This window comes from Neovison vison, chromosome 10 (genome assembly GCF_020171115.1).
Source record: "Neovison vison isolate M4711 chromosome 10, ASM_NN_V1, whole genome shotgun sequence".
In the NCBI taxonomy this organism is placed as follows: Eukaryota; Metazoa; Chordata; class Mammalia; order Carnivora; family Mustelidae; genus Neogale; species Neogale vison.
In genome coordinates, this window is record NC_058100.1 from 35,115,418 (window position 1) to 35,141,550 (window position 26,133).

Genomic DNA, 26,133 nt, shown 5'->3' on the forward strand with positions numbered 1-26,133 from the left:
AGATAGCTTCACAAGAAAGAAAATGACAATATTGTTTATAAACAAGTTACAGCGCTGGGTTGTTATTTTTCATTGTTTAAGTGGCATTAGATCTCACAAAAGCTGTTTAGAACAAAATTGGCAATGGGAAGGCCAGTCCATTGTATTTTTCAGAAGAAAGCTGGTTTTCACAATATTATTTACATTTTGTAAACAGCATCAATGAACCTGCACATAAAAGGTTAAATGTTTGCAGACCGTTCTTTGCCTCAAAGATCAGAGACAAATTACTATTTTTATTTTACATTCCCTTGATGAGGATAATGATAAACAGCTGTCACTTGGGTGCTTCGGCTGCAGAGAATCCCGCTGCCATCCTGTAGTTTAAACAAAGAAGAAATACACAGTCGTACACAGTGTACACATGCAGGGACAAGCACGACAGAGAATTTGGTTACAACTGGGTCAGAGAAAAGGGAACATTGGCTCTCTGACATTACTCAGTTGAAAGAAAAAGTCCATCTCTGCACATTTCTCCCATTTATCTTAGATATATTAGAAAGGGCAAGCACTCCTTTCTTTCTTTCTAAAATCAGAGAAGAAACTCAACTTGCATTCTGAATTCTGTGACTCCCCGTCCCGTCCATGGTATTATCTGAGTAATTAAAGTTTACATGTGACCACATATTATTTCCAAAAGCTAAAGAGAACTTCGAGTTGTTTTACGAGTTATTCTGGAATACTTCTTGGGGGCTGTGTGTGTGCGTGTGTGTGTGCGCACGCGCATGTGTGTGTATATGTGTTGAGAATTCGTTCAGTGTTCTCCATTCACTCAACACTTTCCTTATTATTTGCATCTGGTTTTAAAAAGTGAAAGTGAACGTCTTTTGTGTGTTTTGATAGGCAGAAAGTAAAGTAAGGCTAAATGCTAAAAGTAGTGTGAAGTGGGAAAATTCAGTGTTTCTGTGTAAACATGCAGACTATGATATAATTTCTTGGTGTTTTATATTTCTGGAGGTTCTTTTACAAATACTATTTACTCTGCTTTTCTGTTTCAGTCATTTTTTTTTAAACAAGTAGCAATATTTCCATGACCTCTCTTTCCTGGAAACTCTTTTCACATTTATTATTTTATCTATGAAACTGACTTGACATATTATGGATGTTTCAGTGTCTCATAATACTTCTTGATTTTTTTATACTTACGGAAGAAAAAGAAATTGGTTAAAGTCGTATGCCTCTTACACTCCCTGAACCGATTTCAGCTCTCAGAGGCTCAGCGTGCTCTTCCGAGGGTGGGTGGCCAGTAACAAGGTTGTGGTGTGGACCCTCCCGGCAAAGTGCTTCACACAGTACCCAGAACGCGGCAAGTGCTCAGTGTTCCTGGGACAGGCGGGGTGTTGATGCTGAAATGTCATCCCTCCCGACTGTTAAACACCTTAGCAAAACCTCAGTATATTTCAGATCAGAGAGGCAAACTGAATTGTATTTTATCCATTGCAGAGGTGGATGTTGCTTGGCATAAAAGCTGTTTTCCTCCCAGAGCCATCGGTCATCTCTTCTCATTTATATACGTAATTTCATAATCACTGTATCATTCTCAGTGTTATCAAGTAGTCATGAGTCCGAACTCATCACCTTGGGGTTTCTCTGCTCTCCAGTGTCTCTGGCATGTAGGCAGGCACACTGGGAGCCCCTGGAAGGCACCAGAGTCGCTTCCTGGATTTAGGTAAACCCCTTGTGCAGTTGTTAACTCCTTCTCCCGTGCATGGAGCTCTGTGCCGGGTGCTGAGAAGGGAGAGATAAAAAAGACCCCAGAATCTAACAGGAGAAGAGCATAAAATGAGTCTGGTATTAAATCATAGAAGTGAATGAAAGACACAGAGGACATGCAGAGGAAGGCGCGAGGGGTCTAGGGGCCAGCAGGAGCTTTGTCCAGAGGTGATGACAAAGCAAAGCTCTGAAAGATGAAAGACCTTCATGGTGGGGGAAGGGGGGTCCAGGCAAAGGGGACTCGCTTGCAGAAAACATGAAGGTGTTTTAAAAAAAGACCCTTGCCATTTTTATATTGCTTGAATTAAAAATGTTTCCTGCTCAAATTTTTTATCTAAATTTTCATAGTGTGTGTTGAGTGGCAGCTAACTCTTACTCCGTGAATGTTCAGAAAGGAAGGAAAGCAGCTAACATTTATTGAGGCCCCTGGCTAGGTCATCTCCTGTGTGTTATTTCCTTTAGCTTCTGCAAGTTTATGAGGGACGCGTATCCCCATTTTAAAGATAGGGAAGCTCAGTTTAAATTACATCAAGTGACTGAAACGTGGCTACCCAGCCAATACACGACAGAGCCTGAATTTTTTAACCTGAAGTTTCCACTTTCAAATACGTTATCCTTAAAATGACTTTGCAGGTACCACTGACTTACAACGTGGGCTCAGCGTGGAGCACATTTGCAGTGGTTCCTATACCCCAGGGAGAAGCTGGGAAACGTGATTGTTTCTTCACTGCTGTGGCTTTACCTTCTCTCTACCTGCCGCTTTATGGCCTCGGCATTTTATCCATTCGTCCTAGATCGCACTGTGTTTGTGTATCACCGATGAATAATAAAAATAAAGAACTGAATCGACTCGATTCGGTTCCCTCTCTCTCAGTGACCAAAGACCATTTCAACCACTGTCATTTTTGAAACTCCCTCTACCTTGTGGGAGAAGCAGTAAGAGGCCTCCGAAATGGCCCTGAAGCTCTCACTCTGAATCCTGCGGTCATGCTCTCAGGGTTGGAGGAATGAGTGTTGTGTTTTAGAGTGAGCAAATTATTTTCATATTCTTTAAAGGTCTTATTTATTTATTTGACAGAGAAAGAGACAGTGAGAGCAGGAACATAAGCAAGAGGTGTGGGAGAGGGAGAAGCAGTTCCTACCAAGCAGAAGCTTGATGTGGGGCTCGATTCCAGGACCCCAGGATCGTGACCTGAGCCGAAGGCAGATGCTTAATGACTGACAGGCGCCCCTATTTTAATATTTTTAAAAATTATTGGATATTCCTGAGCAAGAGAAACCTATATAAATGATTAGGACCTATTTCTCTCCTTGTTATCATTGACTTTGGAGGCCTACAAATATGCCTTTCACACACGCGTATTGATTCAAAGGAAAAGTTTGCCATTTATGGATCCGTTTAAACACAGGGCTTTGCCTCAAACTGATAGGATGATTGAAAACCTGGCAGATCAAAGTACGTACATTTCCAAGGAAAAGTACTTCATGTCTACAATGGAAGCAATAAATTATCCCCCCCTTTTTTTTGCATTTGTAATTAAATCTTTCCAAATGTTAGAAAGTAGCCAGACCACTAACAATATTTGTATCATGTTCTGGGGCTTAGATGGTTCAACCTGACTTGAAATGGAGACCATTTGTTCTAAATTGATTTCAATGCCAAGCCAATAGGTCAGCCCTTAATGACGAAGATGCCATTCCAGCCCAGCCTCTGGTGGATAAGCCAAAATTAATTAACTCAAGTCCCAAAGTATAGAAAACAGATGCTTCTCTCATGTTGCACAAATAAATTCTTTGTGTATAGATGTGTTCTGTTTTATTCAAAGAATAACAAGTTGGAAGTTAAAATTGTAAGTTTCCCACAATGGAGCCAGCCTTTAGTAGTGATGACAGAAGCATGAATTTACAGAACAAATTCCAGCAAGTGCATGGAGAGATGAATTATTCCCTTTATCTCTTATTTTGGCTCCAGGCCAGACCTAGGAGATTTAGTTTTAAAACCTGGGCTCATCCAAATGCTGATCCAATCCAGAACAGACCTAGGGGTTCCAGAACAACACCAAGGTCATTTCTAATCTGTAGACCCCCAGAGGTTTGCATCTGCATCACTCGCTTGGATTCAGTTCTTTGGCCAGTTCGCAAATGGCTAAGGATTCCATTGTTCTCTAGAAGTCGGTTGTTCGGTGCACAGTTTATCTGGCTGGTCAGCTCAGCATTCACGCAGAGGGGGTGCTTTTCCTAGGCTGTGGGTCTCTAAACGTGGAGGTAACTACGTGGTTCTGCTCTCGTTTCAGAATTACCGGGTGTGTTGAAGATAAAGTTGGTCACCATCTAGTAATAGAACTCCCAAGTAGAGTGATCAGGAGGGGATCATCTGGTAACATACGGTATTTTGTTCTTCGGAAGGAACGTGAAATAACCCGTGTGTTCTTTCCTTTCCGTTAGACTGAAAGTGACGAGAACGGCCAAGCAGAGAACTTCTCCATGGACCCGCAGTTGGAGAGACAGGTGGAGACCATCCGCAACCTCGTGGACTCCTACATGTCCATCATCAACAAATGCATCCGAGACCTAATTCCAAAAACAATCATGCACCTTATGATCAATAATGTAAGTGACGATCCGCTGTCTCACTTGAACCTCTATTCCCGTCAGTTTCTTTGTGGTATCGTTGGGTGGCTGAAATACCCACGGCCCAGGTTCCTCATTTTCTATTACTAGTGGTCAGTGACTGACCAGGGAAAGAGAATTTTGGAAACCCAACATGGGACTTATAGGCACAGAACTGTGGAGTTCCCTGTTGCCTGTCTGCTCTGTGGGGTTCCCTGGTGCCTTTGCTCCCAAGGAAGCGGAGCAGAAATGCTGAGCTGTGGTCACGGTGTGAGTTCATTGCAAAGCCGGCAATAAAATCAGATGCCCGGCTCCTAGACTTTGAGATTCAAAGCCAAAAATATTTATTCTTTTCTACACACAAACACATAGAAAATATGTTGATTTGATGATTTTCACCTTCTAAAAGCCACGGAATGCTATTTTAACCTGCGAAACGGCTTTTCGCCCTCTCCCCTTGGATCCAGAGTCAGGCCACTCCTCCTTTCTGTGGTTGGGGTGTGATGGCACACGTCTCCAGGCCCCCGTTAGACGAGCCCTCAGTTGATCGGGAGCATGTGGAATCCTGCCGTCTTCGTGGTTCCTTTACAGTAGTCAGGACGGGATTCTTAAGTTACGCGATCTGGTTGGGGTCTTTTGGCAGCTACTGTATTAAAGTGCAAATAATATCAAGTGATTTGAGAAACTGTCTGTTAGATAAGAGGCCATAATGCGGTGTTTTATAACTGGCTCTTCCGACTCTTGAAAAGGAGACAGCAACATTTTTGGTCTAGCTGTCATCTCGGGACGCCTTTTTATTTACGTCAATGATGCATTATGAGCACTTGCTTGTAGCACACACAGACGAGCGCACAAACGTCCTGGACACGCCGGAATCCGGGAGAGACCTCTGCTCTCGCCTGGTTCTGCTCTAGAGTCTGTTGACCTCAGGACAAATCCGTTCACTTCCTTGCCTCCGTTTCCTCCGTAAGTAAAATACGAATCATGGAAAAGATACCTGACTTAGGGATTTATTTCAGAAGGTGGTATATACGGGATTTCTATGAAGAATATACGGGTAAGAAACCAGTGTGGCTGCCTGCCTATTTCCGAACAGGAAAGAACCTTTACTCACATTTCAGGATTTCTTTCAAAACTGTGTTTGTAAACTTGACATTGCATTTGCGGTTCAAGGTGTGTTCATTCCTTGAAGAAAGGTTTCCGGGAAGAAACCCTTGAAGAAAACCGTTCTTGAAGCTCTAAGCACCGTGGTTTTTTAACCTGCAAGGATTTTAATCCCGTGTTTTTTAATCCCTGCAAGGGATTGCACTTTTTTACATAATCAAACAAGGTTGTCGGGATGCTTTGAGGTATCAGCAGTAAGGAAGCAATCTACTGGAAGTTCGGAAACCACGAATTCTGTTCTTCAGCTTAGTCCACGGCCTGCTGTGTGACCTGAAACAAAGTATCTGGCCCCTCTGAGTGGAAGTCAGTCATGTTCTTATGATCAGAACAGAACACTGCGCCGCCTTGCTGAATGGTCAGAGCACGGAATAAATGTGGCTCTGTGCCATTCTGAAAAATACAGAGGACTAAACAAATAGTCTGTGTATTTTTAAAATTACCCCCCTAATTTTGCTTAAATGGGTTCCGGTTGTTTTGCTGTGGTATATCCAGGCACTTCCTTATTTAGACATTTTCCTGATTAAGCATCATTTATCTTCTCGCTGTTTTATCGCCAGCTGTTAGGGCGGCCACCCGTTCAACACGGCGCTGCTCTGCACCACAGTAAATCATCAGCCTAAAACAGCACTTACTGTCTGTCGTGGAGGAGTCGCCTGACACTAATTAGTTAAAAGGAAAAAGAAAAAAAGACCCTCCATCGTACTTTCACCTTCTCAAGAAACCCGCACACACACCTACCCAGAGAGACCTGGGGGTAAGGGCCTCTCCCCCGCCGGGGTGCGCGTCGGCTTGAAGCGAGAGGCTGAGCCCCCACCGCCAGGGACTCTCCGTGGCCGTGGGGCTCTGCAGGCTGTCTTGAGAGAGAGCTTGGCACGAGAAGAATGAGAAAGAAGACCTCGACGTCAGGACTCATAGGAATGGGGAAAACAGAGCCATCACGTAATGCTGGATTCCCGCCAAGTGATGGTTATCGTTGTTTTGAAATGAAACTTTCTGTATCTGTCAGAAAAAACTTCCACATGTCTCGGATGACCACGTTCCCTGGAGTATCGTTTTGTCTGCTTTCTTTTACGAGACATGGACGCGTAAAGATGCGACAATGACATGCACGTAGAAATACCACCTGCTCCCCTAAAGGCCGCATGCTCAGGGCACCTTATTGGACAGAACATCTGAGCCCCTCGTGTCTGCTCCAGGAGGGCCGCGTGGAGCACGAGGACCCGCCGCGCTGGAACCCCCAGCCCCGTGTCTTGCAAACATGTCGATGGCGTGTTCGATGTTAAGATCTTCAAGGTGGAGAATTCATCGCAGAGTCACGAACGGAACAAGCACAGCTCCTCGCTCGGAATCCCAGCCCGGAACCTGCTGCTCCCGCAGACGGCTCTGGGCGGGCGCTGGTGTCCGGCACCACCGAGCGCCTGGCACGGGGTCCTCGTCGGTCCTCAGTCGGTGGACAAGTGACCGTCGAAGGCCGCCCCGTGGCCTTTCCTCTTGGAAATGGGCCTGGCTGCCCCTGCCTTCTGAAAAAGAGTCTGTTTCAGCCAAATTTGGTAAAGTTCAGAATTTGGGGGGCAGTTTCCTTTGAAAGTTTACGTGAAACTTTCTGCCATGCAGACCTCCATATGGAATTATTTAAGAAGTTTAAGGCCGGCAGTAAATGCCTCGCTCAGACGTACTGTAAGCCTTTGTCTGCCGAAGCGCCGCAGCTGCTGGAGCGCTTAAGCTCGCGGGGAGCAGCGGCACAGAGGGACAGCACGTTTGTGGCCACAGAGACGGCACGTTTGTGACAGCCGGTCCCTTGGGCCTGCTGCCGTCGACGCGGCCGGGCTCTGTCCAGGACTCGCACGTTCACACACGCCTCGCCCCCAGGGTGAGCACAGTCTGCAGCCCCCCCATTCCCCCCACCCCAGAAGACTCTCTGTGCCAGATCGGGAGAGGGACCCCAGCATTACTGTGCATGTCTGCAGGGCACAGCGGCTCAGGGGTCCGTGGTGGCTCGCCCGGGACAGCCGTCCCCGAGGCATGCATGCCTTTGCCCAGATTCTAAATGAAGGAACGGAGGCTCCGAGAGGTTAGGTGACTCGCCCGGGGTCACACGGCCGGGGCTGGCAGAGTCCAGAGGAAAACCCAGATCTTGTCATCCTAGGTCAGGTGGCGCATGGGGCACGGTGGGTGAGCGCAGCCCCCTCAGACTCGGGGCTGCTCTGCCCAGAGCACGGGCCTGTGTGTCTTCCCAGAAGGCTCATTTAGGCAAAGATTTAATTAGGGTTTGTTTGAATATGAGAAACAAGGTTTTAAATCTTAACTAGTAATTCAAACAAGTCCAGGTAATACAAAATAGAACGTAAAGTTTTTATGAAATTTCTAAGAATCCGATATGAAGCCCGGAGGCATTTCACACTTGGAGTGTGCACTGCCGCTGGACCCCTGCACCCCCGCAGCCCCGCACCCCCGGACCCCCGGAGCTCCACGTTGACTCTCCTTGGCCGGTGGTTCTGCTGGAAAATTAATAACATGTGCCCTAGTTTCAAAACTCACTGTAACTTTCATGTGTTTGAAGTCGAGGGTTATTTCAAATGTTCATTATTTGAGGGGAAAGTGTGGCTTAAATACCAGGGCACTGATTTGTTTCCTCGGGTCAAGAATTCAGCATCTGCTCAAGAAACAGATCGGGACCAGGATCCAGAAGCCTGCCACCCTCCCCCTTCCCCGCCCCTCGGCCTCCCCACGCCCGTCAGTCCCCAGCAAGGGAACCCCTTCTGGTTTCTTGCAGCACAGCTTGTCAGCTCCGACTGATCTTGAACTCTGCAGTCATATGGTGGGTGCTATTTGAAGTCTAATTTCTCTGGTTGATGTTAAGTGTGTGAGGCAAAGGATGTCACTTTTTCAAGAAGGGAAACGTCACCGTCCTTTAGCAGAAACAAGTCCCTGAGAAGTGGAAAGGACGCGAGAGCAGACAGGAAAGAATTGTGAATCTCAGAGAATCACAAGCTTCTAACCAAGCCCCTTTCCCAAACTAGACCAATTTAAACTGCTCAGCCACATTTTTGTATACATGTATTCACGTGAGTGCGAGAGAGCCCAGTGTTGCAGACTCTCTCCCGTCTAGAAACAGCCATTTTAAGGCATTGGTCTCCTTAGTAACAGAATTGTGTGAAAATTCGAGGAATGTCCCTTCTGTTTGTGAAGGCTTTAAAATGGTCTTAATTATGAAGACAAAGAAGGCTTCAGATCCAGAAGCACTGCAGGTTGCTAGAGAAGGGTTAAAGTAAGAAAGAGAGGAAAACATGCGGAACGCTTTTAATGACCTCACATTCCTTTACACTGAGCAGCACCACACGGTGCGGTCATGCCTGTTTACGCAGCCTGTAGAGTCTGAGCTGGAATGAGGTTCTGTGTGTGAGAAGTTTGTCGTGAACCATGCCAAGATGTGTAGGTTATAAGGTGTTATAATTAAAAGCATAAATATTATTTCAAGTCTCGCATCCAAGTATAATTCGTTTATGTCGTGTCCTGTGAGGTATATTCTAAACGCCATCACCTCCAAGGCCTCGACTGTTGGTCTTGCAGGATCCTTGATTTACATATTTGCACCAGAAAGTCCCTGAAGTGCCTGGAAACTCCCTGACTCCCCCCCCAAGGCGAGGTGAGAAGGAGAAGAGTGTGAATAAAACGTTAACCCCCGCTCTGTATTGAACTGGTCTCCCGCCGCCTGCACAACGGCGATGGCTTTCTATTTGTTCTTCTCCCTCGAAGCAGCTCAGGCCAGTTTCATCCCCGCACTTTCCAAAGAACAGCTTCGGCTTGCAGAGCGCTAACAAGATGCTAGGCCTTGCGCGAAGCAATTTACAATCATTCTAGCACTCAATCCTCACAGCGGCTCGAGACAGCCGCGGCTGCTGGTCCCATTTTACAGGTCAGGAGCCTGAGACGGGAAGAGGTGGTTGCCCACTCAAGAACGGTTAAGTGCGGGCGCTTGGACTCAGGTGCAGAGCGGTCTGATGGCAGAGTGAGCGCCCTTGCCCACTGCGCCGTCTGCCGCTTTCCCCCGCGCTAGTAGCGACCCCATTAAGTCAGAACGTTGCCAAATCTTCGGGATGGTAGGCGAGTTCTAGTTGTCGTGGGCTGATGTGCAAGAGTTGATTCAAGGCAGAACTTTAATCAGAATGCTGAAACAAGCCCTTATGATTATATTTCGTGCTTGGTTTGACAGTCGCTTCTTCATTCAGATCTGCTTTAAATCTATTCTTGGAGGGCTTTCTTTTAAAATTGTGTTTAATAGATTCTAAGTGATACTCCAGCTCAATGTAAAGCTTCAAGCTAGCTTAGCCCAACTACTGTTCAGTGCCAGGAAAACTGTCTGGTTTGGAGTTGCGCATTGCATCATCTATCTGCGAACAGGCACACGCCCAGCAGCAGAGGATCCGCGCGAATGTCCCTGACTCCTTGGATACCTGCAAGTGTGTTTTAAAAGTGACTAAATCTCAAAAAAAAAGGGGGGGGGGGAGTGCGGGGGAGGAGAAATAATCCTTAAGCCAAATTTACTGTCTTTGACTTTCCTTCCCGACTTGATTTTCTGGGCCCTGACTCACCGCCCTCGGTGCCTGAAGTGTCCTTGTTCCTTTTGCTCCTGCCTTTTCACATCAAAACCTCACCTGGCGCCCACCTGGGTTTCCTCTCCAGGGTAACAGGTCTGTGCGCATCTTCTCTGTTCCACTGCGGCCTCACCAGATGAAGGCCCCACCATCTCAGAAATGAGCTAACGTGGTCTTCCATCAGATTTCTTTCTCTCTGCTACCACCCCTGCAAATTCTTTTCCAATCACAGACAGATTACTTTTCCTAAAACTCTCTTGTATCGTTTCACTTACTTCCTTAAAAGCCTTCCATGGCTTCCCACTGCCAAGTGGCTGAAGTTCAAACAGTTTTCCTTGGCATTCGAGACTTTCACATCTGGCCTCAGGTTACCTGGCCCAACTGACCTTCCGCGGCTAAAACACACACAAACCTTCTACCCTTCTAGACGGTTGCCCAGATATGTCTTGTCTTCTAGATTACTTCCACATTTGAATCACTCTTGGTTTGCACAATGTGGAGAGAATACTTATTACACCACAGTGAAGCTGTGATTTAGCTGAATTTCCTGATCAGTAGAATTATTCACTTAGTGGGATACCTTTAACAAATAATAAAGCTATGTGTTTTCGAGTCTTGTCAGCTCTTGGTTACATAGTCCACTACAACCCAGCCTCTCACAGCTGTGCCGCTGTCTGCCTGAATTTGGGACAATTAAATGTGCTGGCCTTTGGTCTTTCTTAAAAAGAGCCAGTGACTCTAGGTAAGTATGAGTCTCATTTAACAGAGAAACTGAAATTCCAAGTTGGTTTATTTTTGTAGGCTAAGTTAACCAGCATTCTTGGAATACCACTCCCCAGTCATGATGCTCAGACACAAGCATGTCTTTGCTGAGTGCTCAAAGTCGGGTAAGGACGTAACAGAAGGAGCACTAGACCTTGAGCCCAAAGACTTGGGGTTCACCTTAATGCTATGTGACTGTGGGCAAGTTACCGAACACTCTGAACTTCGGTTTCTTCCTCTGTAAAACCAGGATCGTAACAGATTGCGTTCGGACGTGGTGAGAATCCGGTCCGATAACTTGCGAACGTGCGTGGGACACACCGTCTTTCATGGATTCCCACGTTCACTTGTTCTGCCATGAGATGCCTGTCACACTCTATGGCATCTTGGCATTCTGTCATAGTTTAATTCATGCTGTTTTCTCTTTCTTGGTGGCTCATAAAATGGTGCGGATTAAAATTCCTGGTATCTTCGATTTGATGAGATACGGTGGCTGGTACTTCCTCCCTCCGTGCTGTGCAATGTGTGAGTCCTCTCCCTTCTCATCCTGCTACAGACCGCCCCTCCCCGAAGACTCCTACACCTTGTTCCTACTTCAGTCTGTTTTCATGTATCTGTTAATTTTGGAAACTCCTGTGAGTCCTCAATACTGTTAAGTAGTTCTACTGTAAATGTCTAGAAAGTTGAGAGTATATCCCTCCTGTTTTGGGGGCGGTGTTGTAAATCAACTTGCATGATTATCTAAGTTTCTGTATTTAATAAAAATTCACTTATGGGTGCTTATTCCACTTTTGAGTTGACCTTGAAACCCAGGATCTTAATAGTATTCCAGTGATTTTGGTAAAAGTGAGGTAAACAATTGGGAATACCAAGGGTTGGATAACTTGGGTTATTACCTAGGTTTCTTTAAATCCTTGTTTTCTGCTGAAAATAGTGCTGCTTACGTGCACGTCCCTGCCCGCATCTCCGGGCCAAGCAGCCTCAGACAGCAGTGAGGAAATGCCGGCAGAGCCAGCAGGCCCTGTGCTGGGGACGGCAGGGCTTAGTCCTCTTCCAGCTAATCAAGGTTTCTTTCCGTCCACGACCACGAGGCAGGGCAAGAGCGCTCCTGCCCTGGTGCGGAGGATGGGGAGGGAGGAAGTGAAGAAGAAAAGCGTAAACAGACGCGGACACCGCGTCCTTCGTGTATGTCACACACCTTTTCCCCGAGGGGACGGCTGAGGCCCTGGTCCGCAGGCCCTGAGCCGGTTTATGCCATCTGACCGTTCTTACTTTCTGTGGTGACCCGGCAGGTTAAAGATTTCATAAACTCCGAGCTCCTCGCCCAGCTGTACTCCTCCGAGGACCAGAACACGCTGATGGAGGAGTCCGCGGAGCAGGCTCAGCGCCGGGACGAGATGCTTCGCATGTACCAAGCCCTGAAGGAAGCCCTTGTGATCATCGGCGACATCAACACGGCCACCACGTTCACCCCCGCGCCGCCGCCCGTGGATGACTCCTGGATACAGCATTCCCGCAGGTAGGAAAACGCGCCAGCCCCCCGGGGCCTGCCGGGCTCGTCCAGTACCGTTTTCTGAGTGAGCTTCCCTAAGCCGCCCTGAGCCTCCGGAGTACAGAGGAGAAAAGGTATGTCTGTCCGGGAGCGAAAGGGAAGGTCCGGCGATCCCTTCCGAAACGAGCACCACACGTCCTCGCCGTGGCCTGACGCAGGCCTCAGAACGGCCAAGACCGTCCTATACTGAAATGAAGAGTCAAGTTAATGGGAGGCTTTAAAAAAGTAACTTGTGGAACGTTGTATTGGAAGAGGTACCAAAAAAGAATGTATATGCTGTAGAGCATATTCTCCAGCGGGAATTGGGTTGTGCCGCGTCAGAGAGCACCGCTGGACAGGACGCACCCGAAACTGCTACCGGCTGTCACCGCAGAGGGAAGGGTTGGGGGGAGGGGAACTTCCTTTTCACCATTTACCCCTTTTATACCTTTTAAAAAAAAATTCATTTAAGTAATCTCTAACCCACGCTGGGGCTCAAACCCCCCACCTGGAGGTCAGGAGCCCAGCCAGGCACCGCCCCCCTTATACTTTCCAACGTTCCTGACACGAACCCCAAGTGCCCCGCAAAAAAGGATGATTTGTGCGGAGCAGCCCGGAAGTCATGCAACATCCGTCTGCGGACGCGTTCGGCCGACACTGCTCTGCTCTGTCCGCAGGTCCCCCCCTCCGAGCCCCACCACCCAGAGGCGGCCGACGCCCGGCGCTCCTCTCGCCCGGCCTGCATCCGGCCGGGGGCCTGCGCCCGCCGTGCCCTCCCCCGGACCCCACTCGGGGGCGCCCCCGGTGCCCTTCAGGCCCGGCCCGCTGCCCCCCTTCCCCGGTGGCGGCGGCGGCGGCGAGTGGTTCGGAGGCGCCCCCCCGCAGGTGCCCTCCCGGCCCACGAGGGCCCCGCCCAGCGTCCCCAGGTAAGTGTCCTGCCGGCCGCCGCGTGGGGTCTCTCGGGGTCTCTCTCTAGCGAAACAGACGGAGCTTAGCTGGGAAAGAAACCCGCAGAGACACCACCGCGCGCCTTTGCGGTTGTCGCCCGGGCGGTGTGGGTCGTGGGAAAACCGTGGGGCCTGGGACACGATTAAAAACCGGGACGTGGTCCAGACCCTCCTGTGTCAACCGGCACAAAGGCAGCGGGGCCAGGGAGTGCGGAGTCTACACGGCCGCCCTCGTGTCCCCGCGGGGCCGGGGCGGGTCAGCGCAGGCCGCGCCGCGGGTCGTGGGAGGCCCGGGCCGAGGCGTCGCCTGCGCGGCGGCCAGAGCCCCGCCTCGCCGCGGGGACAGCAGCCGTGCGCCCCGTCCCCCTCCGGCCAGTGTGGACGCCGACGGCGCCCAGTAAGAGAAAGGGCGGACGGTGTGCGGCGTGTTGTGGACCGTGTGTGCAGACCCGGTACCGCAGGCGCCACGCCCGCCGCCAGGTCGCCCTGCACGTGCGAGCCGGAAGCGGACGCGGACGCGACCCGCCGACTCGGGCGGAGCAGGGCGGGAGGGAGACCGGGGCCGCAGCCGCCCGCACCGTCCGCCGTCCCAGTCCCGGATGGACGATGCGCGATTAGAGATTCAGAATAGACGGATTTAGGAGGTTTTGTCCTCCGCACCGGAAATTTTAAAAGGAAAGCAAACTAGCTGGTACCGAAATTTAAGTTTTTTAGAAAATCCCACTCGGACGATCCGAGTATCGGGCTTACGAAGGAAAAGCTCGCCGCGCGGGGACCACGGAGGACGAGTGACTCCCGCACTCGTGACCCTGCGTCCCCTCGCGCTGCCGCCGGGGCCTGCCCTCCTCTGCGCTCCGGGCTGTGGGGGCGCCGCAGGGAAGGGGCGTCTGAGACGGGCCCCGCAGGGCGGCGGCGGAGGGCAAGCGGGGCAGGAGGAGCGGGAGGCCCGGTTCGCCGCGGACGGACCTTGCCCAGCTCGTCCGACTCGGCGCGGGGCTCCCGCCTGTGACGGGACCGGACAGTGGCCCGTCGCCTGGGCCGGGCCTGAGCCTCACGGCCCCGGGGCTGCTAGGGCTGTCGTCACTTCGGTCCTGACCAGAACGGATGTCTGTCCTCTCAGTTCTGAGTTCTTGTCCCTGGAAGTAAGGTTCCGCTCACAGTTTACCTGAAGCAGACTTAGATGTCTAGTGATGACAGGGCAAGGGCTGCTGCTCCGCTGCCCTCGGGGCACGCGAGGCGGTGGCCCGGGTGCTGTCCGGCCGCGGCCGCGTCCCGCAGCCGCGACCCAGAAGGACGAGGATCGTGCATTTGACGGGTGAGGCCCAGAGGTGCAGACAGCTTGCCCGAGGCTGCCCAGCCAGACCCTAGCAGAGCCGGGCTTCCGTCCCCCGCACCCCAGACCCCGGTGCCCCGACCGCAATCCCAGGCTCCTAACCCTGGCCCTCCACCAGCTCGGTCGTGGGGAGCCGGCCTCGCGCTGTAGTGCGCTTAGCAGCCCGGGCTTGTGGCCGCCGGAGCCAGTCACACCCCCGGTCGTGACGACCAACGGTGTCCCGACTTCGCTAGTGTGGGGGGCGGGGCGCGGGGTGAGCAACCTCCTTCCCCTTGGGAACCGCGGCGCCACGACGCCGCGGAGATCGTCCCTTCCACGAGCGAGAGAAAGAAACGTCGGTGTTGAGCCTCAGCGCCAGCGCGATCAGTTTGTCGCTTCAGGAAGCCTCAGACTGGCTGGGCCCGAGCCTGCCGTCGTGCCAGGAGGGTCTGGAGGCCACGGAGGAGGGCAGGAGAGTGGGCGGCCTGGGGTCCCGCCCAGGAGCCTAGAGATCTGCTCTTCCGTCTGTTTCGCTACGGGAAGGAACCCGAGGAACCTGGGGGTGCTTCTCTTCGGGAATGCACGTGCATGTCTTTGCTCGCTTGGCTGCTTCGCCTCTTGGTTTGGGTTAAGCTGGCTTGTCTGTACCCCCAGAGCCACCGCTGAATGCGAAGCTGGTTGGGTAAGCGGGATGCAGTCGCCCTTGGTATTTCCGAGCTCACGCTTGGAGGTGAGCGGCAGCCCCCGGGAACCGGGGGCTCACACTAGAGAAGGGCAACCGCCAGGCTTAATGCGTCTGTGTTGGACACCGGTTACGTGATTCAGAATTTCGAGAATATTCTCCACTTGGGGCCAGACCTAACTTGCCGTGGCCTTGCAGAGAGTCTCAAATGTAAAACAGAAATGAGACTTCAGAGTACAAGAGGGAAGTTGGTTTTTGTGCTGAGCCTTCAAGTTTCAGTGCCAGTTCAGCGCGATGGGAGGGAAACCCCTCTGGGGGGTTGGGGGGCGTCACCTGAGAGAGACCAAGAGAGACGCTGTCAGGATCCTTATGCCTATTAAAGTTTAGCTTTAGATGAAGAATTCTGACCACATAAAGTCTGTTTTTAATAAAAGCCAGAGCAGGAATCCTACCAAATGCAAGCCAGAAATGGGGTTTAAGATTTCAAAAAAAAAAAGAAAGAAAAAAAGCAAGAGAAGGAAGGAAAGAAAAAGAGAGGCAAAGATGGAAAAAGAAAAATGGAGGGAAGGTCTTGTTGAAACTTCACCTTGTCCTGTTTGTTTAAATATTCTCTTTTCCCCCTGTGATTTGCCTCCATTTTCTCTATTAAAATCTAAAAAAAAAAGTCAAAATGCCATTATCCATCATCTCCAGGAAAACAACCCATAGCTTTCCGAGAAGGAAGTTTGATTTTTTTTTTTCCCTAGCTCTTTACTTTCTTAAGGGCCCTTTCTCCTCTTTTATCTGAAACCAGAAACTTGTAACGTGACAGGACAGAACAAGCCCTGTCCCGCCGACTCCCTGTTGGGCTTTAATATTACAAAGGCAATAACTGAACTTTTAGAGGCAAAATATTCTGCCGTTTGGCATGTGCCTGTACGTAATTTTCTTCCGGATAATTTGCGACTTCATTAGCAAGTGATGATTTTGACATTTCGGAGCATGTGTACCTTCCCTTTAACCCTATTCATATACTTGCAACTGGACGGAAACCAGGAACATTCTGGGTTTTTTTTTTAATGTAATTATTATTATTACATCTTTCCATTCCAATGTAAAGGAAGAGGAAGGAGAGGGGCGGGTGGAGTCGCTTTTGGCCCAGCTTTTCTCAGCTGCTCAGGCCGTGGTGGTTTCTGCACATGGAGCCTTCCAGCGACGGAGCTGGAAATGCTGACCACGACATGCCTGCTCTAATTGGTTCCACCTGAGCTAGGGGAGCATCTCTATCCCGAAGAGACTCCCCAGTAGGGATGCTTCTGTCATTAGCTCGTGGAGTGTATGCGAATCTGCTCGGGGAACATTTTCTGTTGCCAGAGTCTTTGGCTCGCCCCCTCCCCTCTCGTCCCACTCAGCTTCTCCGAAGGGCTAAGGCCGGTGTGAAGCCCCCCGCCGGCTGCGTCCCCTCTGGCCAGCTGATCTTAAACAGATACCACCACCTCGCTGGGGGCCCCGTCTCACTTGAAGATCCTAATCTTCATCAAATATTAACTTTAGGGCTGATGTAGCTATTTTCGGTTACAGCTTCTTAAAATTAGTTAATTGGGAATCACAGCCTTTGACATTAATAGAACAAATTAACTGAATCAGCGTGTGTTTTTCCTGGCAACAGCTGATTCTGACATTATTTGACTCATTTGTCTTCTCCCCTTTCCTTGGACTAAGCTATTTTGCAACGGTCAGGAGGGGATAAGGGTGGAAGGGTCTCTATCCAAGGAACCGCAAACTTCATTTACCTCATCACTCAGTCCTCTATTTAAAAAAAATATATATTGAAAACCTGAAGCACTTTTTTAAACCACCCTTGTCACCAAGTCTGACGGTGTCTTTTAAAAATGGCAAAACTGAATCACAGGCAGGGATTTGGCCTTTACTCCAGCCATGCACATGACAGAAACACAAGATGGAAACCAAGAAATGCTCCACGGAAAGCCTCTCTGGTGACCCCGTAGCGAAGCTTCCATCCCTCACGGCGCGGGCAGCCCGGAGCGTCCTGCAGACGATCACAGGTTCCCACGGTGCCCGCCCCGTGCCGTACATTGCCCCCGACTTGCCGTGGCACCGGGGAATCTCCTCGCAGCCCCACGCTCCCGGCCGTTTCCTGCGGACCCCACGTGGCGAGAGGCTCAGACATCCCTCTGCGGGGGAGGTGGCTGGTGCTCTCGGGGTCTCTTTAAGGAGGTAAAAGCCATTTGGTTCTCTTTACAGTGGGGTCTTGTTTGAGATGTTTGCCCCGATACACTGCTGTGCTCGTTCATATTTTGTATGTTGCTCTCGTTGACAGTGACGCAGAATCCCTTTCACTGAGGGATAAGGTCTCCTTGTTTTGTTTTGTTTTGTTTTTCAGCCAGTCCCCCAAATTTTGAGTAAGGACAAACCCACGATTCTTATAAGTGTGTCTTTGTGTCCCTCACATGAAGGGTCGGTGCCGTGAAGTATGAAGCTGCTGAGTCTTGAAGTCATGGGTTCAGGGTACACGGACCACTAAGCGACTTTTGTGACTAGCCTGTGTGTCTGATTCTCCTGAAATCATGTCCTGGAAACGTCCTGACTTACTCCCTCAAGAGCCCACTAAGCATGTGACTTCCTGTAGCAACTGAGTGTCATTTGGGCACATGATGAATGCATCTTGTGACTTCTGATTTCGGCCATGAGGTTTTTTTTTTTCCTTGCTGTCCTTCCCCTTTAAAAAACAAATAAATTTGTGATTAGGTATTCTGATTTTTCAGGGAAACAGTTTTTATTTTTAGCAACTGGATTTAAAAGTCAAGCAAAGTTTTTTTTGTGGTTTTTTTTTTAAGTCTAAATGCCAAGAATGGAAACAACTTTGAGGTGTTCCGATTCTTAGCATTTCAGGCATTTCATGAGGCCGCTGTGTCACAACATTTGTTACTGAAATCCCAGATGTAATTAGCGATGTGTTGCAGGTTCAACATGAGTTGAGAATATGACGCTTCATATAATTTAATGAAAACAGAAATTTGGCCATAGACTGTTCACTAGAGAAAATACTCAATTTAATTTAAGCCCCTGGTTAAATATCCCATCCAAATCATTCGAATTCCACAACGATTCTGGTTGTAACATAATATCTCACTGAGGTGAATGGATGGTTAATGACAAGGTTTTTCATTCTTGAGTCTTGGTTTCAGTCTGGTTTAAGTGAAGGTAAAATTAGTCTGGTGGTTTCCTCCTTGGGTCTAGCGAACTCGAGTCTACTTTACACAAACATCTTCATCCTGCCGCAGTTCGCAGTGACTGGAGGTCTGTTCCAGGGAGGCCCAGGGACAGAACTGCGAGTGTTCTGGAGGTCACACTTGGGAGGTCACACTTCTGCACATGCGTCAAGGCAGACTTCAGATCGCCTTTCTGTTTTCACTGTGTCCCTTATCTTCCTTTTCCAAATATCCGAGGCCGAAGGAGGATCGAAGGGAAAGGAACATAAGGAAACATCTAGAGGAGACAGGGTACGAGCATCAGAGCTGCATACGGGCAGCGGGGCCCCAGGAACCCGAAGAACACGCCTCTGTTAGCCCAGTGCTGGCTGGCACGGAGTTAACCAGATCCAGCTGCTTCCACGTCCCGTGACAGACGCGAGCAAATAGCTCTGTCACTGTTCTCTCTGGGCTCTAAACTGCAAAGCTTCAGCCATTGCAGGGAACGGCTCTCTGAGCTTCAGGATACCCAGCCCTGCCCCGGGTCTCACCCGACGGATGGAGGAAGACGGCCAAGGTGGGAGTCGGGCCCGAGAGCCACTGACCAGTGAGAAACACGCAGTAAATGGTGATTCTTCTCCCTGTGGCCAGGCAGCAGCAAACTGTCATCAGTTGGAATCTGCTGAATGTTCCTATATACGAGTTGATGTCAGCTCAAAAGGGAAAAGAAACCAAAAGAAAGGAAAAGCAAAGAGAATGGAAGCCCGCCCAGTGTGAGCCAACAGACACACGCAAGCTAGTCCTCCTCTGGCCACCGCGCCTTTGTCTCCTTCGCTGTGAGAGAAGGAGGGTGTTGCAGGGAAAGCTTCTCGGGAGAGAGTTTCGTCGGCCGGCAGGTTTTCCAGCCACTTCGGAGATCTGTAGCACAGGCCTCGTGGCTGTTTCACCTCTGCATCTCCTCCCAGCGGCGTGCTCGCAGGAGCTGGGGGCGCTTCTTTCCCTCTCACTTATCAGCTCCTCTGAAAGATTAGAAGCGAAATTGAGCTTCCTGGGGTTGCTTCGGCCGATAAACAGCCAGGAAATTAGACATGAAATTGTCAATGCTGCATCTTTCACTCGGAACGTGCCCTCCGTGCTTACCTCCAGCAGCACGAGGAAGGAGAGCGGGGTCGAGCTGACGGCTCGTCATAACGTTACTGCTGCTTGAACACTGAATTTTTAAATGCCCGACACTGAAATCCATTAGCTTGCTTGAGCCAACATATTGTAACCATTGTCCGGGGGAACCTCGGAACCTGAACACGTATTCACACCCTTTACTTGCCAAATGAAGTCCGTGTGGCTGACTTCATGCTGTTGCCAAAAGAGTATCACACTTCTGGTCTGGCCGGTATTTTTAAGTGCGGGGGAAGAGGGCACCGTGCTGGCAGGGCCCTGGGTTGGAGGGAATCCGCAGGTGTCCTGACGCCACATCACCTGCATTTGGGTGAGAGTGTAGGTCACTTGGCGACTCTGCTCAAAACTAGAATTCCAACCTAGGACAAAGTCTGAAACCACGAGGTACTCAGGAAGCCGCATCGTGGCGTTGTCCTTTCTTTCCTTTTGGCTGCTTTTCAGGCATCAGAGCCACATGATAGGCAAAACCACAAATAGCAAGTGCTCTAATTAATTTCTGGAATTATTTTTTTAATGATTCCCATACACACTAGGACATGTCCATTCCTGGGTTCCAGCCGAACTCATCAGCTCACGTGAGTTGTAGAAAGAACACGTTTCCTCCGAGGATCAGGGAAAAATGGTCCATCAAAATGGCAGATAGCAAAACTCTCCTTCTCTCACCACCCGTGGCAAGGCTGGGCCTTCTTGACTTTGGTGGCCCTGATACAAGGAGAGTTCCACATCTTCACATGGTCGACATTTTCCCCCACTGGGATTAGCCTAAAAGCTGAAAAACAGGATGCCGTGTAAATACTGGAACCCAGTAAACGGGCAAGTTAATATGAAATGTAGACACAAGCTCCATCCCACACCTGGTTTTCTTGTGGAAGGGCTGAGAAGTTGGTGGAGAGGGAGACACATGAGCCTAGAGACAGATGCACAGACTAGATGCGCCACACGGGAGACCCCGGGTTTCGGTGGCAGTTTCGAGAACCCAGAGGAAGTGAGAGGTATGAGAAGGCCTCGGTGGTTTTGCCAGTGATCTGGGAAATGATTTTATTTTACAATCAAATACACCAGTTGTCTCCACCATGTAAATATTACCTGTTTTTAGTTTCTGATTTCTGCGAGGCAGCAGGATCCACGTTTATCTTGGTCCATCTATATCACAGTGACCCAGAATGAGACCTCTTAGGAGGGTAGGTGAGAAAGGTGTTTTGCAGCTCAGAAAGTCTAAAATGAAATGACTTCACCGTGGAGCAGATGTTTATATATGATATATTCTGTACATGTGGATTTTTTTAAGTTTATATTAGGATTGTTCTTGAGGCCAGTTTTAAGAGTGAATGAAATTTTTCCCTCGAATAATTCTGCCCTCAGTATCACACTCAAGGGACTTTGCCACAAAGTCTACACCCTGCTCCACCTTGCGACCACCATCCAGGGAGGAAAAGCTATAAAACCTGAGGAAAATGTCTACTTATTTTTAAAACAACTAGAATTTCTTTTTGCTTCTTCGTAGTGTTGGAAAATATTTTAATAACTAAAATAATAAAACTTCATGTGAGGCAACGTCTACCTTAATTATTGCCTCTTGGGGTGGAAAATTAAGGAAACATTAGTAAATGTGTTAACTAGAGAAACCACTGCAGTAATTTCCCTCCACATATCTGGGTCTAAAGTCAAAATAAAATCCATGCAACACATATTATTTGAAAGAAAGCAAACTTGTCAGTTCAGCTCGACAATAGTAGTATTGGCAGGCGCAGGACTGAAGTTAATGGACCACAGAAACCCCGTGACTCATCAGCGGACTATGACTGAGTTACTTAAATGCCCTATAGTTCAGTTTAGGAATCGGTAATGTGGGATGCCGATGTGACGGCTTGATTTGCTTTAATATTTCAAACACTAAATTATCTCATTACCATCTTAGGACTTGAAAATTAAATAAGTATATTGAAAACTCATTTTAAAGCACAGTAGCTTTGACTGGACATGTTGTAGTAGTGTCTTTCCCTGTGCTTAAAACGTTGCTGTATGACCGGCTCCGTCGTACAAATTTCCTTCTTTTATACTATGCTCGTCCCCTCCCACCCAGGACCTCTCCCCCAGATGTAGCCATTCGACCTCTGTTGTGCTTTCCCAGCCCTCCAGGTGACAGCAGAACACAACGGGGCACTCGTGCCAACAGCCTTTGTTATGGTCTTCCAAAGCCCCCTTCCCGGTTGAGCAAGAAGAAAATATCCTCGAGGGTCACAAGGAGTCTTTGCGACTTATAAATACTCTCATAATCTCCACAGGCTGCTCAGCTTTCAGTGCAAATGTTATGATTTTGATCATTAACATTTGCTTTTTCTATTCTTTTTCCTGTGGATTTCATGCTACTTCTTCAATGTGCATTCTGGGATATAAAAATATGTGGCTGGAATAATGAAGGTAGCACTGACCCTGTCTCCAGTTCAGAGCGCAAGATTCAATCAGAAGAGCACGGTTTGAGAACATGTCTCTGCTGCATTCGCCTGGCACTCGTTTTCCACCCGTCCTGAGTGCCCTTGTCTCCCAGCGGGGCCCTCCGTCCAGTCATCCAGAGGGTCTTCCTGTAGGTACTTGTGTCGGACACCTGCCTCCTTGCTGTGTCTGGCCAGCGGGGAAATAATCAGAAGAAAATGTTCTGGTTCTTTGGCCTCATCCACATACAACATTATCCAAAACAATCTTCTGTGAGTGAGAACAGGGTGGCCTAAAACCCCTTGGTCTAACATTCCGTAGGAGTGTGGAGGAACAAAACCTTTCTGATCCCTTCTAAGATAATGGAAATATAAATGATGCAAATATAAATTTGCCTGTCCCTTCAGTGATGTTTACGGACAGACGTATGTGGAAATGTGAGCCTTTCACTGGTAAACATTTTGGCTTGACTTTCCCTAAGCAAGCTGTCTTCTCGAGCACAGTCCCCACGGTCATTACAGCAGTTTTCCTAAAAGCGTATTTTGTGAACTCTTTCTCCAGGATGATGGCAGTTTTTGTAAGACAGATGCCTAAAAGACATATGGTTTTCATAGATTTTTCCGTCTAGACTAGCTTTATTTAGTGACTTTTGGTCTGAATTGGTCTAGTTAAAGTTTCTGTAGAAGCTTGTATAAAAATTTAAAATGTGGGCATACCATTAAGGTGTAAAACAAAAAGTTTGACTTCTCATTGGCAAAAGATTAAAGGGGATTGGTTGAAAGTTTCCTTCAGGTTAAGTAATTCTGACCATCTCGTATGCCCACTCCCACAACACTCTCCAGAATGGAAAGGCTCGCCCCCCAAATCCCATAACTGTTGAATTCATCTACTTCTCAGTTTTCCTGAGTGAATTCTTTGTGCTCCAGTTGGGTGTGTGTGTGTGTGTGTGTGTGTGTGCACGGGTGTGTGTGTTAGAAAGCTGTAATTTCTTCTGCAGACTCTTTACATGGCCCAGGGGACATACGATTCCTTGCCCTTTTAGCACCAATTTTTACGAATGCAGCATTTCCCTCATTTTAGAAGCCCATCAAGCCACCGAGTGAGGGCGATGGAACACTGGGGAGCGTTTGCAGTGCCGTCCACCACGGATAAAAATTCCATTTTTAAATGCAGTGTTTGAGCAAGTGTCGAAGTCTCGTGTAGAAACAGTAGGACTCTTTGAGAGGAAAAGACTTACTTCTAGACTTGCCTAGAAATCGGCCTTTTGCTCCCTCTTTTGTGCGAGCGGGCGCCGCGGAGCCAGTCCCAGCTTCGCTGTGTGAGGACGAGGAGGCTCGTGCAGGGGCACATGCTGGCCCTTCGCTGGCCCTTCGGCCCCGGCAGCTCATCCCCGGCTGCGCGCGGAGCCTTTACTGGGACGCGGTCACGTGTTTGGTCACAGCCACAGCCGCTGGCGAGGCACAAGCACTGCTCCGTTTGCCTCTGAGTTCAACGGTTGTGATTTTTTAAATTTGAGCTCTAAGGCAGGTTAGAGCTCCTCCTGCTGGATTTTTCCTTTTTTAATCCCTCGGATTGTAATTAGTAACCGGTAGCTCTTTGTCTCCACTTCTGCCCCTTGGACAGACAGAAGTGACCAGAAAAGTATCCCATGAGACATTTAAAAATGGGCCTTTGAACTGACCAAGTGTCACGGTCAGGTGATATGAAACGTCGGTGCAACATAAATCTTCTCTGAGTCTTCAAATTCCTCGTGCTCTGTCGTTGTCACTAAAATAAAAGGAATTAGAAAGTTAACTTCTCCATCAATTTTTCTAGTTCGCTATTTGCCCTGTCTGAGGTGAGGCCCCCGGTCAGATCCTCATGCCTGCCAGGTTCCTGCTGTCTAACAGAGAGGGGCACAAAGTCTTTTGTCTTTCTAAACCAGAAATGAATGTTCCAGTTCTCTACAGAGATTCAAAGTGTTGCCTTTTTCCTCCCCACCCTTGCTTCTTTTTCTTCTTCTCACTGACTTGAGATGACAACAGAATGTGCATCTCAGAAGTAGACGTTTGCCTCTCCCAGTCGCTGGCTCTTAGCGCCTCCTTCCCAAGCTCTCCTCCTTCCCCCAAATGGCGACATTGGCCAACCCCTTCCCCTGGTGCCTGGGGTGGGAATGAGGAGAAGGGCGGGCAGAAGAGGACAGAAGAAGATGAAGAGGGTTGGAAATAGTTGTGCCCCAGCAACCCCAATGGGACTAGGTCTCTACATCATGTAAGTTCTTGGAGATCTCTTTGGGGATTGCTCAAAAGAGAGCGGGAGAGAGAGCAGGGAGGGAGGCAGGGAGAAGAGAGAGAAAGAAAGGGAGAGAAATGGGGGGGATCATGGGAAGGGACACTGCCTAAATTCACTCAGTAGCCACGTGCACCCAGAGCTCTTTTCAAGCCACGTCCTTTCTCTCTCTCCAGTTTTCTCCCCTCGGATTTCCCTTCACCCTCTGCTGCTTTGCCTGTCCTTCCGTCTTTCCCTCCAGCCAGCACATCTGTTGTTGGTGATCTGTAGTACAGAGGCTACAGCATTTTTAAAAATCTCAAAAGCAGTGCTTTTTAGGAATCCTATTTTAACTTAACTCCAAAGCCTGTAAGTTACCCGTTTTATGCCTTAGGACTCAGAGCAAAACAAATCACTGTGACACGTGCGATACAGAACCAGACGAGGCTCGGTTTCTCAAAGGGACAGGACTTTTTCTAGCTTGCTTTCCTTCACACGTACTAGTTCCTGTTTCTGGACTGCCAGTGCCCTCAACTTCCCTTATATTCTGGAAGTCCTTGTAACCCCCCAAGTCCTCCTAACCCTTCTCCCCGACCCAGGCTAAGACTCCAGGGGCCCCCGAAGCTGACACACCGTCCCTTACACCATCTTCCGCGCTGTCGGCACGGGTTACTGGTCTCTTTCCCCATCGCCAGTAGAAACTCCTGGGCAGGGATCAGGTCTCTGTACATCTGACTCTTAATCCCGTGCGTAGCACGTGAACGGGGCTTACTGAGGGAATGAAATAATACAAAATGAGTTGATGTGCAGTGCTTAATCAAAATTTATTTTGGAATTAGCCCAATATTTCGTGTATTTGGAGAAACAACCTAAACACAGACACTTTCTCGTTCTGATCTACTGAGAAGCTTGCGTGGCTGAATGCTACTGTAAAGTTCTTTTTTACAAATCACCAACTGAGCAGAGTTAATGTGGGCAAGTCCTCCTTCAGGCTGCCTTGTAGCTGCAGCCACAGAAATGGGCACATCTGTACCGTCCCTCGGGGTGAAATCCAAGTCCGGTATTTAAGATTATGTAAAGAAAATGTGGCAAGGGGGATTATGTTACCATTCTGCTCAGGGACTAATTCGTACAGGATATTAGATGTTTGTATCCTCGAATAACAGTTGGGGACCATTTTCCCCCTTCTGTTCTGACTTCAGAGTCTATCAACTGGTTCATACTTTCCCGGTGACATATGTTATAAAATCACGGGTTCATTTTCACAGGGGAAAGAAACGCTGGCTCTAGTCTCTAGAGCCAGCACGAATCGTACTAGAGAATGGACTAGAGTCACTTAAAGGACTCCAAGTTCTGTGTTCTTTCCAGCATCTACTGTAAACAGTTCTTGGACAGTATTGGCTCATTTTGTTACTAAAGCTGAAAAGGCCAAAAATATGCTGGAGGGCAGCCTATAGTAGTTTTAATAATAAATTACGAACTATTATCTTCCATGTGGACAATGTCCTGACCGCTGTAGCGTTTTTTAAAGCTTGGCCTCATAGCTTGTAGATATGTAAAATCGGTCTCGTTAATCAAGGCTCAGAAGCAGCAGCCGGGCCCAAGCCCGACTGTGTGCAGAAGGCCTGGCGTCTGCACGGCTGCCGGCGCGGGCACCTGCGACAGACAGGCCCGGTCCCCGTCAGCGGCCCTCCCCTTTCACCCGGACCTGCGCCCCTGACCTGTGCTTGG

The 26,133-nt window shown here is 49.0% G+C and overlaps 1 protein-coding gene across 5 annotated transcripts in view; it reads left to right on the top strand.

Moving 5' to 3' along the window:
* The window catches only part of DNM3 (dynamin 3), a 534,866-nt gene that overhangs the window by 494,271 nt on the left and 14,462 nt on the right, over positions 1-26,133 (top strand). For 4 of the 5 annotated variants that reach the window (XM_044266976.1, XM_044266979.1, XM_044266977.1 and 1 more), the window contains 3 exons: positions 4,198-4,362; positions 12,176-12,402; positions 13,092-13,340. In XM_044266976.1, the coding sequence (XP_044122911.1) occupies positions 4,198-4,362; positions 12,176-12,402; positions 13,092-13,340 (641 nt within the window). Of the gene's footprint in view, positions 1-4,197; positions 4,363-12,175; positions 12,403-13,091; positions 13,341-17,738; positions 17,963-26,133 lie in introns of those variants that run through there. The other variant, XM_044266980.1, reaches the window with a different exon arrangement.